The sequence below is a fragment of the Corythoichthys intestinalis genome, chromosome 1, assembly GCF_030265065.1.
Source record: "Corythoichthys intestinalis isolate RoL2023-P3 chromosome 1, ASM3026506v1, whole genome shotgun sequence".
NCBI classification, from domain to species: domain Eukaryota; kingdom Metazoa; phylum Chordata; class Actinopteri; order Syngnathiformes; family Syngnathidae; genus Corythoichthys; species Corythoichthys intestinalis.
Window position 1 is genome coordinate 49,887,629 of NC_080395.1, and position 15,799 is coordinate 49,903,427.

The window sequence follows — 15,799 nt, forward strand, 5'->3', positions numbered from 1 at the left end:
TGGTCTTATGACTGTCTTATGACAGTCTTATGACGTTGCTGGCAAATAAAATGTTACCTATTTACCCAAATAAATCAACAACCAAGCCGCACTGAACTAAAAGCTGCAGGATTGATTCAAAATGAGGAAAAAGTAAAGCGGCTTATTGTCCGGAAATTACAGTACTTATCAATACTTTAATCAATGCTTTAATCAATATGCTACTACTTTTAACAGTGACCATTTTGACTTGAATTTAACTCATTAGCAGAAGTAGGTAGTAACGCGTTACATTTACTCAGTTACATTTACTGGAGTAACTTTTTGAGAAAAATGTACTTCTTAGAGTAGTTTTATCACGCAATACTTTTTACTTGAGTAGATTTGTGAAGAAACACTACTCTTCCTCCACTACTTTGGACTACACAAGAGTCATTACATTTTTCATTTTTATTCGACATATTGACTTTATTATTGCCAGAGATGCCAACAATGGCCGTCCCAGTTTCACCAATGAGACGGTGAAACAATAACCACATAACTCCATTTTGCCAATCAGAGTTAACAATGTTTTTTCTCCACTAGATGGTACTTATGCTCTTTGGACAGGTGATGTTTCATATTGTTGTTCTGGTCTGAATTTGATGATATTTGTGGCATTATTTTGGCCTAATATGGTATAATACTTATAATACAGTATAATAATAACAGTTTATATCGATGAAGTTTGCTGAAAAAACCCCAAAACATTTTAAGCAGTTACTCACAATGTTACTCATTACTTGACTATTCTTTTTAACGAACACTTTTTTACTTGTACTTGTGTACATTTTTTATGACTACTTTTACTTTTGTAATATTAGAATTAACATTACTCTTACTTGAGTAATTTTTTTAGCTACTCTACCCACCTCTGCTCATTAGTTACCATTGACGGCGATAGAAGTGCAATCCATTTGAACTGGGAACTGGGGGTTGCAGTGAGAATTCCGAGGTCAAATGGATAAGACATCTATCGCAGCCGATGATTTAAGTTATATAGTATGGCATAAAAAGTTATCAATAAAAATAATGTTCTCCATACTAGTGAAGTGGCAGTGATTTAAGAATAGGTTGTCAAATGAATGTTTTTTAGAATTTTTTCAGTTGCGGTGTAAACTTTCATTTCAAAAAATAATTTTTGTACTGTAAATTGTAAAGTAATAGTGATGGCGATTGATGGTTTCACAAACACGGCGCCCCCATGAGAGGGGCAGGGTTGTGTGAGAACAAAGCATCCATTCATTGGCGCAGTCACTGCAGTCACATCACATCGTTCGCGTTCCGTTTTACTTCCTAATCTGTGAATCCTACCTTCCTCTCTCCACAGGAATGAGTATCGAACACTACGGCAGGCGATCATTGACATGGTGCTCGCCACAGAGATGACCAAACATTTTGAACACGTCAACAAATTTGTCAACAGCATCAACAAGCCACTGGCTGCTCTGGAGGAGAATGGGGTGAGACTACTAGAGTAGAATCAAACTAATGCATTCAGAAACAGAGTTGTAATCGGCGTTGCCATGGACACGTATATCTGTGCGGGGAGAGAATTTTACAACTTGGTACCATCTTTGGCGTCTTAGTGTGGAATGCCCCGTGCAGACTTTTAAAGCTTCTCCTGTTTTTTTTTTTTTTTTTAAGGTAATAAAGATATTAGTAAATAATAAAGGGCTTACTTTTCATTCAACATATGCAGATTGATAGTAATAGAGATGACAAATTGTTAAATTCTATATCATTTCATGGACATCATAAATTTAGGCCACAATAAAGCCTCTGTTGTTCACATCAGTAAAATCTTGCTTTTGTAAAAAGTTGTCATAAGGAGTCACATAAAATTGGTTTAATTGCAACCATTTGTCTCTTTATAGGGAAATAATGACGAGGAGTCTGTGAAGAGCATTTTGACGTCACCTGAGAATCGCATCCTTGTCAAGCGAATGCTTATTAAATGTGCCGATATCTCCAATCCGTGCAGGCCTCTGGAGCTATATATAGAATGGGCCGGACGCATTTCAGAAGAGTATTTTGCACAGGTGATTTGAAAAATATACTTTAACCAATTTGCTGTCTATTGCTGTCACTGGCAGTGAATGAGTAAACATTTCCAATGAAATGATTCTTACTCTGGCAAGATTTTGAAGGGAATTTTGGACTTGTAGACTCTAATAAGCCACAGTTGTCCTCTTTTACTAAACACCAAGCAAAAAGTATGGAATCACCAGTCTCGGACGAGCGCTCACTCAGACATTTTATTATGTAGAACAAACTGATAAAAAGCTTGAAAAAATAATGAATTAGTTCAAAAGTGCAACGCTTTAGCATTTAGAAACACTAAAAGAAATGAATAAAAAAACATTGTGGTGGTCAGTAAATGTTACTTTCATAGAGCAAGTGCAGGGAAATGAATATAGAATCACTCCACTCTGAGGAAAAATATATGGAATCATGAGAAACAAACACAGAAATAACAATCAAAACACATCTTTAGTAATTAGTTGCACCACCTCTGGCTTTTATGACAGCTTGCAGTCTCCAGGCATGGACCTGATGAGTGACCAACAGTATTCTTCATCAGTTTGGTGCCAACTCTTTGATTGCAGTTGCCAGATCATCCTTACAGGTCGAAGCCTTGCTGTAGACCATTTTTTTCAATTTCCACCACAGGTTTTCAATAGGGTTGAGATCTGGGCTATGCAGGCCATGACATTGACTGGATGAGTCTTTCTCAAAGGAATGCTTTAACAGTTTTAGCTCTGTGGCATGATGCATTGTCATCTTGGAAAATGACAAACATATTTTCAATTGAAGGGATAAGAAAGCTGTCTAAATTTTCAATGTAAACTTGTGCATTTATTGAAGATTTAACCACAGCCATCTCCCCAGTGCCTTTGCCTGACATGCAGCCCCATATCATCGAGGACTGAGGGATTTTTTTTTGTTTTTTGTTTTTTTTTATGTCTTCTTCAGGCAGTCATCTTTGTAAATCTCACTGGAACGGCACCAAACAAAAGTTCAGCATCATCACCTTGTCCAATGCAGATTCTTGACTCATAACTGAAAATAACCCTCATCCAGTCATTCACAGTCCATGATTGCCTCGCCTTAGCCCATTACATTCGTGTTCTTTTCTGTTTAAATGTCAATGATGGTTTCCTTTTAGCTTTCCTGTATGAAAATCCTATTTCCTTTGGGTGATTTTGCACAGTTCTGTCACATACCTTGACTCCAGCTTCCTCCCATTTCTTCTATATTTGTCTTGTTGTACATCTTCTGTTTTCAAGACATATGGCCTTTAGTTGTTTGTCATGGCGTTTGGATGCCTTCCTCGGTCTACCAGTACGCTTAACTTTAACAACCTTGTTGAGTTTGATAATCCTCTCCTTGGTCTCAAGAGACATCTCTCTTGTTGGAGCCATGATTCTTGTAAATCCACTTGGTCCAGCAGCCCTCCAAGGTGTGATAACTGCACTGTTTTGAACTGCTGACTAACAAGCAGATCTAATCTGAGGCAGGGGCCCAATTAAGGAAAAGAAATTGACTGGGTGTGTCTGTATTTTCTACTCAAAATGGAGTGATTCCATATTTTTTTCTTCATAATGGAGCGATTCTATATTTATTTCCCAGCACTTGCTCTATAAAAGTAACATTTACTGACCACCACACTATTTTAATCATTTATTTTAGTGTTTCTGAATGCCAAGGAGTTGCACTTTTGAACTAATTCATTATTTTTTTCAAGCTTTTCATCTGAATTTGTTCTACATCATAAAATGTCTGATCGAGCGCTTTTCCGAGACTGGTGATTCCATATTTTTTGCTAGGGGTTGTAGAAGCACATAAAATATTGCAATTGATTTAAAAATCTATAATATTTAGTACATGTTTTGACAGAGGGTGCCATGTTTTAAGCGAGCAATGGACACTCGGGGTAATGACGTAGATTGTCACTGTCACTCGATCAACACTATCGGTCTACTGCAGTTCCTTCTACACGGTGAGACGTCCAACACATACGTTCATCGGTTAAAAGCAGCGAGTACTTACTATTTATGTTTTTATTGAGTCTTTTATTACCTTTTCATTGCCTCAAAATACTTTTTGCATGTGTCTCCCTCTCATACTTTTAAGCATTGTGTTTTTTTGTGGTAGCTTTAAAGCAGATTGATGATCTGTTGACCACATTAGTCACGTAACATATTTAAACCACCCTTATTTGATATTACTACGTTTAAGTATTTACTTAAGGCCTCTTTAGTATGTTCTGTCTGTATGCCTCTTTAAAAAAAAGCTGAAAGCGCACTGTAGTACTTTGGGTGTCAATATGCTTCTTGAAGACGTTTCGCCGGGGTAGCACATTTTGGCAGAACACCGGTTTTGTCATACTCTCGTCTCGTCTCATCCCGTCTTTCCTGTTAATTTTGCCTATCCTGCTCGTTTTGTGAAATATCAACAGTGCTGTCATGCTCATTAATGTTCCTCTCAGGTTCAAGTTTAAAGGGGTGAACCCATGACATGTTTATGTCGCTAGAGGTATACTCTGGAAGCCTGGCAGCGTAACAATGTGACGTCACCACCCTGCGACGTCAACAACAATGGCGACTTACTAGTTGAGCTAATTTTACAAACTGTATAAGAATGAAAACATCAAGAGGGGTTTCAATATGAAATTATTTTCATTCATAATAACGTTTATTTTTTAAGAACTACAACTACTACTACTTGCTTTGTGGAGATTCAATTGCAATTTGCACGTGTGTGACTTTGTCCTATATCTTTTTTAATGCATTGTTTCATTAAATAGGCATTGTAATTAGCCATAAAACCCTGTATTCTTCAATGGACTGTGAAATTGTCCCATTTCTGAGAAAAGGATCTGACCATGAAATGGTGATGAGTTTTAATTTGAATGTGCGGGAACAGCGTGATGATTCAGCTGTTGTCTTTGTTACAGACGGACGAGGAGAAGAGGCAAGGCCTTCCAGTGGTCATGCCTGTCTTTGACAGAAACACTTGTAGCATCCCAAAGTCCCAGATTTCTTTTATAGACTACTTCATCACGGACATGTTTGATGCTTGGGACGGTAAGACAGGGAATATTGAAATGGGGTGGATATCATGAATACTGTACATTGCAATATTTTTTGATAGAATGGTGCTTTAACTCATTCACTGCCGTTGACAGTGGTAGAAATTGAATCTATTTTAACTGGAAACACTTGCATTGCGGTTGCAGGGGCTGCAACGCTCAAACGATCAGCCATTGAGTTCATTTATCAAATAAAATTAACATTGAAGCTGTTCCAATAGTAGGAAACCTGTTGATGTGCCTCCCTATTTTCAGTGTTTTAAGTGGTAACATGTCAGTTAATGTGTGGTTTGTGTAAAAACAGTTCATTTTTAGAGCAACTTTGGTGCGTCTATTACTTTCAATGGCAGTCAATGGTTTATCAAGCTATGTAGCCGGTATTTTGTCTTTGACTTGCGAGCAAAAATTTAAGAGATGAGCGCCGAATGGTAGCAGAAAAACCAAATAACTTCAGTGAGGGAATGATACAGGCTTACCGCAAGGAGTAGTATCATATAGTTCTTTACAATCTTGCTACATCGACACTGCATTTTAAAAAAAATATAAAATACATTAATATCGAGTGTGATTTCCCAGCTTCCTTAAACCATTCACTTCCATTTATGGAAATGGGCAGCGAATGATTATAGACTGATTCCAGTTCAAATGGATTGAACGTCTACCACAGTGAGTGACACCAAATGACTGAATAAATACTTGAACAGATAATTGGCCTTTCCTTTCAATTTATTCGGTAAAGATGATTTAAGATCAAAATATTTTAAGTTGTGAGCGTGGTCAGGAAATTAATAGTTATTGGTATATTTGGGACTGTAAGGCACACTTAAAATCATTTCATTTTCCCCCAAAATTGACAGTGCACCCTGTAATCCTGTGAGCCATACGTATGAATTTTGGTTTTGCCTAATGACTTTTAACCTATTTTTTTGGCGCTGTATTATAATCCTCCATTTAAGAGCACAAGACGCACATTCATCATTCATCAAACCGGTAAATTAAAAAAAAATGAATAGAATAATCAATAAAACAATAATTAATGTTAAAATATTCAAGACAAATCCTGTGTATTGAGCCACTCATGCACCATATAAAGTGGGACAAAAAAGTATTTAGTCAGCCACCAACTGTGCAAGGTCTCCCACTGTAATTTTCATCATAGGTATACCTCAACGATGAGAGACAGAGTAAGGGGAAAAAATCCAGAATATAACTTTGTCTGATTTTTAAAGAATTTATTTGCAGATTATGGTGAAAAATAAGTATTTGGTCAAGAACAAAAGTTATTGTCAGTACTTTGTTTTATTCCTTTTGTTGGCAATGACAGAGGTCAAAACATTTTCTGTAAGTCTTCACAAGGCTTTCACACACTGTTGCTGGTATTTTGGCCCATTCCACCATGCAGATCTCCTCGAGAGCAGTGATGTTTTTATGGCTGTTGTTGGGCAACACAGACTTTCAACTCCCTCCCAAGATTTTCTATGGGGTTGAGAGCTGGAGATTGGCTAGACCACTCCAAAACCTTGAAATGCTTCTTACGAAGCCACTCCTTTGTTTACCAGACAGTGTGTTTGGGATCATTGTCATGCTGAAAGACCCGGCCACATTTCATCTTCAATGCCCTTGCTGATGGAAGGAGCTTTTCACTCAAAATCTCACGATACTTGGCCCCATGTATCCGTTCCTTTACACAGATCGGGCGTCCAGGTCCCTTTGCAAAAAAAAAAAAAAAAAATTTAATTAATTAATTAAAAAAAGCCATAAAGCATGATGTTTCCACCCCCTTACTTCACAGTAGATATGGTGTTATTTGGATGCAAATCATCATTCTTTCTTCTCCAAGCACTAGAAGTTGTGTTTCTACCAAAAAGTTACATTTTTGGTTTCATCTGACTATATGACATTCTCCCAGTCCTCTTGTGGATCATCCACTTGATCTCTAGCAAACTTCAGATGGGCCTGGACGTATACTGACTTAAGCAGGGGGACACGTCTGGCACTGCAGGATGTCAGTACTTGGTGGCGTAGTGTATTACGGACAGTGTTGTGAATAACGCCGTTATAAATAACGCCGTTACATATCAGCGTTATTTTTTCAGTAACGGGATAATCTAAATACTTTTTCCGCCGTTACAACGCCGTTAGAGTTACTGACGGTCAAAAGCGGTCCGTTACTTACTCTGAATAAAATGAAGAAACTACCAGCCGACAGCCGTAGCGAGTCTACTCTGTTCTGTTTATTTGTCATCCAAGACTTGGGGTGCGTTCAGGTTCGAGAATAGCGCACGTACTTCTTGTGACTCCAGGCTGTTTGTCCCTGCTCATTCAATTAGAAAATGCTTTCCGTTTCTGTGTTTGCTACACCTGAATGCTTGCCTCGTTCCCATCCCCCACTGTCAGTCAGCAAGAATGCTGCTTCCACCTTGAGGACGGCAGATGCTTGGAGGGTGACTTGAAGTGTAGGGGAACGAGCCTACCTGAATGCACCCCCTGGATAAAGGCAATGGAAGTGATTGTGATTGGCTGAGGGTTAGAGTCATGTGTCGTTGTAAGCCAATCAGAGCCGGTGTTTTCACACGCAAATCGAAACAGCGCATGCGGCAAACACACGCAAAACAGATGCACAGGGTCGGGATGGCAGAGCATTCAGAGGAAAATTTGTCCTTTACGAGGTGGAGATATAAACACTATTTCAAGTTGGTCGAAATTAAAGGAAAGAACGTGCATGTAAATGTCATTCATGTCCCAGGGCAAAGCTTTTGTCGACATCTGTAGTAAGCAACTCACTTTATATTGTTTTACTATTGACTTTTGTTAACAAAATACTTGAAGTACAGTAGGCTATGTCTACTTGACCAGTTGTCTCAGGTTGTGAGAGTTAGATTTAATTGATTAACCTCACTTTATATTGTTTACTGCTGATTGTTATTATATTATATTGTTTACTGTTTATTTTTGTTGCACTTCAAGTGTAGGATAAATCTGTTGCTTGTGAGGTGCAATAAATATTACAAGGTTCTATAACACATCTACCTGTCTGTTCTTCTCTATTCAACTGACTCGAATACTGCTCAGAAAATTTCAAATTCTTTGACATACAACTTCTTTTTAAAGTAACGGAAATAGTTACTTTCCCTGGTAACTAATTACTTTTACTATAGAGTAATTCAGTTACTAACTCAGTTACTTTTTGGAAGAAGTAGTGAGTAAATATAACTAATTACTTTTTTAAAGTAACGTGCCCAACACTGATTACGGATAGTAGCCTTTGTTACTTTGGTCCCAGCTCTCTGCAGGTCATTCACAAGGTCGCCCTGTGTGATTCTGGGAATTTTGCTCACTGTTCTTGAGATCACTGGACCCCACAGGGTGAGATCTTGCATGGAGCCCCAGATCGAGGGACATTATCAGCGGTGTAATATATTTTTCATTTTGTAATAGTTGCTCCCACAGTTCATTAGTTCACGCCAAGCTGCTTACCTATTGCAGATTCAGTCTTCCCAGCTAGGTGCAGGGTACAATTTTGTTTCAAGTGTCCTTCGACAGCTCTTTGGTCTTGGCGATAGTGGAGTTTGGAGTGTGACTGTTTGAGGTTGTGGACAGGTGTCATTTATACTGAGAATGAGTTCAAACACGTGCCAATAATACAGGTAATGAGTGGAGATGAGTCAGATGACAGAGGAGCAGTGTTGGGAGTAACGCCGTTATAAATAACACCGCGTTGTTTTTTCAGTAACAGGGTAATCTAACTAATTACTTTTTCCGCCGTTACAACGCCGTTACCTTTACTGACGGTCAAAAGCGGTGCGTTACTTACTCTGAATAAATTGAAGAAACTACCAGCCGTGTCGAGTCGACTCTCTGCTCTGTTTATTTGTCATCCAGGACTTGGGGTGCGTTCAGGTTCGAGAATAGCGCACGTACTTCTGACTCCAAGCTGTTTGTCCATGCTCATTCAATTAGACAATGCTTTCCAAAGTTTGGTAACGTTTCTGTGTTTGCTACACCTGATGCTAGCCTCGTTCCCATCTCCCACTGTCAGCCAGCAATAATTCTGCTTCCATCTTGAGGACGGCAGACGCTTTGAAGGTGACGTGAATTGTCGTGAAATGAGCCTACCTGAATGCAGCCCCTCGAGAGATGCGATGGAAGTGATTGTGATTGACTGAGGGTTACAGTCATGTGTCGTGGTAAGCCAATCAGAGCCGGTGATTTCACCAGCAAACCGGAACAGCGTGTGCGGCAAACACACACACGCAAAACAGATGCACAGGGTCAGGATGGCAGAGCATTCAGAAGAAAAATTGTCCTTTAAGAGGTGGAGATATAGACACTATTTCAAGTTTGTCGAAATTAAAGGAAAGAACCTGCATGTAATGTGTAATTTATGTCCCGGGGCAAAGCTTTGGTCGACATCTGTGGTAAGCAATTCAAATCTGCTGAAGCACCTAACAAGTTAACTACCTGTCTGTTCTTCTCTATTCCACTGACTCGAATACTGCTCAGAAAATTTCAATTTCTTTGACATACAAAAGTTCTTTTTAAAGTAACGGAAATAGTTACTTTCCCTGGTAACTAGTTACTATTACTATAGAGTAATTCAGTTACTAAATCAGTTACTTTTTGGAAGAAGTAGTGAGTAATGTAACTAATTCCTTTTTTAAAGTAACGTGCCCAACACTGGAGATGACAGAGGAGCCTCTTAAAGAAGTTTACAGCTCTGTAAGGGCCAGAAATCTTGCTTGTTTGTAGGTGACCAAATACTTATTTTCCACCATAATTTGCAATTAAATTCTTTAAAAATAGGACAAAGTGATTTTCTGGATTTTTTTCCTCATTGTCTCTCATAGTTGAGGTAAACAAATGATAACAATTACAGGCCTCTTTCATCTTTTTAAGTGGGGGAACTTGCACAATTGGTGGCTGACTAATTAACTTTTTGCCCCACTGTAATAGGTGTACCTTATGTATGAAAATCAACACGCTCATTGATAGTGTGCGTTATAGTTCAAAGAACACAGTAGTATTTGAATTTTACAAATGCCGAACTGTATATCATGGATGTTAACTGTACTCTATGAAAAATACTGTACATGAATTTAAAAAAAATACTATAATTGTGTTCAGCTTTTGCAGACCTCCCCAACCTTATGCAGCACTTGGACAACAACTTCAAGTACTGGAAAGGCCTGGATGAACGAAAGCTGCACAGCCTGCGACCGCCTCCAGAGTAGGCACTGCCCTCCCCACTGTTCATGTTGTATACGTGCGTACAGAAAACGCAGTCCTCCACAGTGACGTTCTGACCGGCGGCTGCAGCACCGACATTGTCCGAGGAGAACTGTGGAGAAAAACAAAAACAGACACTGACACACAAAAGCCCCCTCTGGAACTCGTCACGCCTCCCGGGCATTTTGCAGCGTAGCCAGTCACGACTGGAGAAGGGTTACGAACAGGGCTCTTGGATGGGCCTCCGTTCCATATGTACCACTCGGGCTCTTCTGCCAGCCTTTGAAGCTGACCTTGCTGTTTGAGGAGAAACTGCTTGCTTACTGAAGGAGGCAGCAACACTGGAGAAGAGAATGGAAACGTGGTGCGAATATTGGAAAGTGTTCAGTACGAGTCAGGTCATAGAATCGCCTTTATCATTCACTCAACAAGGCAGGACTGCTCATTCTGCCCCTGATGTATAAGAAATAACACTTTTTCTTTCCCTCAGTAATTGTCTATGTATTTCCATGTGTCCTACAACAAGACATCAAAGTGGCATACACTAAGTGGCACGTGGGAGGAGACATTGCGATCCTAAACGAAAGCGAAATGTTAGGTTAAACAGTACCTTACTTGTTTAGACGTTTCCAAATTAAATATTCTAATTGAACGTGTTGGTAAATGAGAGAAAAAAGCCAAAGCTAATAAATTCAGATACTACTATAGCACTCACTATTATTCATATGAAGCATTTACCGTATTAAAAATGTTTATTTTCTTATCAAAAGTACAGTACCAGTTCAAGACTTTTGTATTGCACTGTAAACCATATTCCAAGTCCACATCTCGACGGGTGGGTTGTTGCATTGAAGAATAAGCTCTTCTCGTTGATCATCAGGAATTGTGGTGCGGACGCAATCGTCGTTGCAACAATCCCTCACGCTTGGCTTCATGCTGTAAACCGCTTGACATTTTACAACAGCAGAAATATGTGACACATTTAGGACTTGAATTTTTTTTTTTCTCACTGAAGTTTTTGTATCTGGTTTATCCTACTGAAAAGACTGCCTTATTTTATACAATATTTATACAGTACATCCCACTGTGCAACTGCAAGAGACATCTGGAGTTTTTATTATAACATAGTCAGGTTATGTTCAAATAAATCTCAATATTTTTATAGACTTTTACACTGGATTTGCAGCAAATGAGATCAAGCATTAAAGCGGTCTGAGTACCTGTGAATTTGGTGGTCACGCAGAGGATGTGTATAGAAAACGAAATCACACAATTGTCTATCACTGTTTTGGAGCAGCTCACATTGATTTCAATCAGCGTCATTCTATTTTGGTCACTTGTCCAACATCCTCCTGAGCAGATTTCAACTTCAAGGTCGGGTTCAGATTGATTACTAATAATAATATGTCAAAAAGATTGTTGCTGATGAAGAATATTTCCTTGTTAAACAGTATATAAATGCCATAGACAAATAATGGTTTGTCAGAAAAATGCAGTTAACTTTGTATGTTAGTTTATCTCTAATGACACAACTGTACACTCAATCAGGAGACCTGTTTCTTCCTTCTGATTTACATCATGGTTTGAGGGCACGGAGGAGAAAAAAATAGAATTTATTCAATGAAAAATAAAAAAATATTCAACATCTGTGCCTCTTCCCACTCATGTTATTGCCTCTTCCAGTTATAATTTGCCGGAAGTTATTTCTGTGACAGCAAACTTATTGTCAGGAGACAGACCTCAAATTTTCACGCTGGGACACGAGGCACAAATGTTTCTCTCATGACTCTGACTTTAAATACCAAATGCTGATCACCAGATCTTCAGTGATGATGGAATGACCCATTGCACAGCTGCAAAAGGTCGAAATCTGAATGAGGTATCACCAGTCGTTAATATCTATGCGTGCTGGTAGTCGGGGCGTAATGAGATTTGTGCGCGTCCATGGTATTCTTCCAAATAGCTCACTTTCACAAAACGATGCAATTTATTCTCAACTTGGGTCACATTATGAAAAGAGCCATTGTTCATGGTAAAAATACAGCTATGCTAGTGGCAATTTATGTGGTCTGGGGTCAAGGTTGTCGTAGGTTTGGTCTCAACATTGTCGTAGGTTTGGTCTCAACATTGGTAGAGACGATCTAACAGCATAACCTGCATTTACACTTTTTCCTGGGGACAGGACATTAATAAGACCAAACAGATTATTGAACGGGAGTCAGGACTACATTTCTCACAAATATGAACCTAATTAATTGATGGACTAAATAATCAATGCAAAATAAATAGATTGACTTGTACCAACTTTCATGTGTATTGGTTCAGTTGATACAATGTTTGATTTAAACCTTAAAAAAAAAAAAAACATTTTGAAAAGCAAAGTCCTTTTATTAGAAAAAAATGTGGAGCTATCAAAGAATGGTCCACTTCTGGGGGACACCGGAACGCCCTAGACTCAAACTACAGTATTGAATTGGGAAGTGATTTGGGGAAAAAAATTATTGAAAAACAAATCTGAGATATCCAAGGACCGATCTACATCTGAGGCATACTAAACTACCCTAAGACTCGAACCAAAGTACTCTCATGAAATTCTGATGCGTGATTACATTTCACAGATTTTTTATTCATGTCTGTTCATGTCAGTGCCGCCCTGAATTGGACCCATTCTTGGATTCAATTCAATTTTATTTGTATAGCCCTATATCACAACAAGGTTGTCTCAAAGGGCTTTGCAGAGGCAATATGATACACAGTCAGAAACAGCAGATGAAACAAATGAAGTTCAAGTCCTGGGCATCCCCCATCCTTAGACCCTCCATGTCGGCAAGGAAAAACTCCAAAAACTCTTTGGGGAAAAAATGAGAAACCGTGGGGAGTACCACAGTCAGGAAGTCAGTCAATCCACTCCCAGGACGGATAGACAAGATGCACCAGGATTGCTAATGGGAATTAGACGGAGTTACAGTTTGTAAAGATGCAATAGAGTAAGGGAAGAAGAGGTCCATCTAGCCAGATGAGAAGGGAGGACAATGAGGACATCCATCCAGCCAGGGGTCCGGATAGTCAGGAGGCTGCAGCTGGAAAATAGCCCCTCCCCAGAGGGAATGGGATAGCTCCCCATTCTTTTTTTTTTTAATAAAGGGACTTGCACTCTGAAGCCATCGCATTGCACTACCGTAATGCACATAAAATGCAAACAATGATCCAAATGAGGGACTGATAGCTTGACTTCGTTGTTCCTTGTGGACCCTGGTCTGACCGCACTACCGTAATGCACATAAAATGCAAACAATGATCCAAATGAGGGACTGCTAGCTTGACTTCCACAACACTGACGTCTTTTTACATTACTGAAAGTGGCTACTGCTGGCTGGAAAAAAACTTCAAATATCCCTTTTCTTTGAAGGGGGTGGAGGAGGCGACATGTCCACATGAATCTGTCAGGGCTGTGTGAGTGTGTGTCTGGTCCCCCCACCAGACACAAGTCATCAGCCAAACGTGGGTTTGAGGGGAAAAAATGGACTGGCACATTCAGCAAGTGAAAACTGATAATATAACTCTGAACATAATAAAAATAATTCCCTTAATAACGGTAGGGTCTATTCTTTCCCTACAACATGTGGGAAGACAATCTAAATATAACTGAACTCGGCTCATCAAATAAAGGGAACACTAACGTAACACATTGTAGATATAAATGAATGAAATATTTTATCAAATACTTTGTTCCGTAGTTGAATGTGCTGACAACAAAATCACACAAAAATGATCAATTGAAATCAAATGTATCAACCCATGGAGGTCTGGATTTGGAGTTATACCGTATTTTTCAGACTATAAGTCGCAGTTTTTTTCATAGTTTGGCTGGGGGTGCGACTTATACTCTGGAGCGACTTATGTGTGAAATTATTAAAGGGCAACTGAAGACCTTTCCGGATTTTGGTGTAATTTTACGAATATAAACTTTGGACGAGTTCGTCAAAACAACCATGACATTATCAACACGTAATTGCAAGGATAATTTGCGTTTTTTTTAGTTTTTTTGCACTCCGTTAATGGTCCCTTCGCAAACCCGGAAGTATGATGTAGGCAACAGAAGACTACCCACAGCTAGCATAGCAGCAACAACGATGTTAGTGATATTTCCACCAAAGGTAACCATTCAGGATCGCTCTTTCGTGACACTACCGGTGGCAAAGGCTCCCAAGAAAGATGAACTACAATTAATCCCTACATGTTTTAACCTGAGGCGTCAGATGACGGCGATTTAGTTGACACAGCAGATGGCGTCATGACGCCAATTGACAGCTCGACACTTCACGAACGGGAGAGTGAGTGGTAAGCCTAAATCCAGCATCGTGATTTTTTTATTAGAGAGAATGCGATTACATGGTTGAATATTTTTCCATGCTCTCCACATAGCTAAAACTGGATATTAGGTAATAGGACAGCTCCTACCGATCTAAATATGATGAAGCTAGCCCAAATGTGGCTAAATGAATGATATATTATCGATTTTTCTAAATAAATGACAAAACGATTTAATTTTCCAGGTGTTGCTGTAAGCCGTCAAGTAATTACCCTTCCAAGAGTATGTGTGTCGTCAGGAGATCCCAGACTTGAGAGCCAAACTTGAGGAGGCTGAAGCACTGACAGGGGCATGAATTACATTAAAAAAAATAAAACCATAAATTGTAAACAACATTGACACATTTTGTTGACTGTTTAATGTCTTCTATTGGTATATAATATATTGTAATTATATTACATTCTGAAAAAATATTCACTAGGCCACAATAATAAATGATACCAGATTTATTTTGAATCAGCATCAGTTTTCGCTGTCAGATTGTGACACAACCTATAAGCTAAGTTATACCAAGCACACAATGGCACACATCAAAGAACATAAATTTAGTAAGCAACTCAAAGTTAGGATAGAAACGGACTAGCGCAACATTGAAAAATGATAATGGCAGTGGGAAATATGTATTTACTCTTTTCTGTAGCATAAAGTGTTCTCTATACAAAGACAAATCATTATCATTCAAATATGAAGGTAACTAGATTTTTCTTTTAAAAAATGTGTACTGTATATATGACTAGTTTATGATTTCATGTCATCAAAATTTGCTACATTTATTTCTACTAAGTCATCGTCATCTGATGTCGCAGACGGAAGAAATTCAGCATCTGGCAGGCCTCATAGGATCTCTTCAGTCGTAATCGCAGGACACCGCATCACTTGGGTCATCATTTGACTCGACCCACTCTCTCTTGATTTTGGGAAACTGGGTGGCGACTGACTTGCAACGCTTTTTTCATCGTGTTCAGGGTTTCCGCTGCTTAATTTTTTATGTTTGGCTTCCTGGAGAAAAAAAAAATCACAGCAGCATGAAAATATTGGATGAATCCTAATTTTAATTTAATAATAATTTCTTGGTGATCAAATGATAA

The 15,799-nt window shown here is 38.9% G+C and overlaps 1 protein-coding gene across 3 annotated transcripts in view; it reads left to right on the top strand.

The window, feature by feature from the left end:
* Positions 1-12,157, top strand: part of pde8a (phosphodiesterase 8A) — a 90,649-nt gene extending 78,492 nt beyond the window's left edge. For 2 of the 3 annotated variants that reach the window (XM_057829194.1, XM_057829232.1), the window contains exons 19-22: positions 1,349-1,481; positions 1,896-2,060; positions 4,979-5,108; positions 10,238-12,156. In XM_057829194.1, coding sequence (XP_057685177.1) covers positions 1,349-1,481; positions 1,896-2,060; positions 4,979-5,108; positions 10,238-10,344 — 535 coding nt within the window. In that variant the 3' untranslated portion in view covers positions 10,345-12,156. Of the gene's footprint in view, positions 1-1,348; positions 1,482-1,895; positions 2,061-4,978; positions 5,109-10,237 lie in introns of all 3 variants that reach the window. The other variant, XM_057829248.1, reaches the window with a different exon arrangement.
* Positions 12,158-15,799: the final 3,642 nt, after the last annotated feature.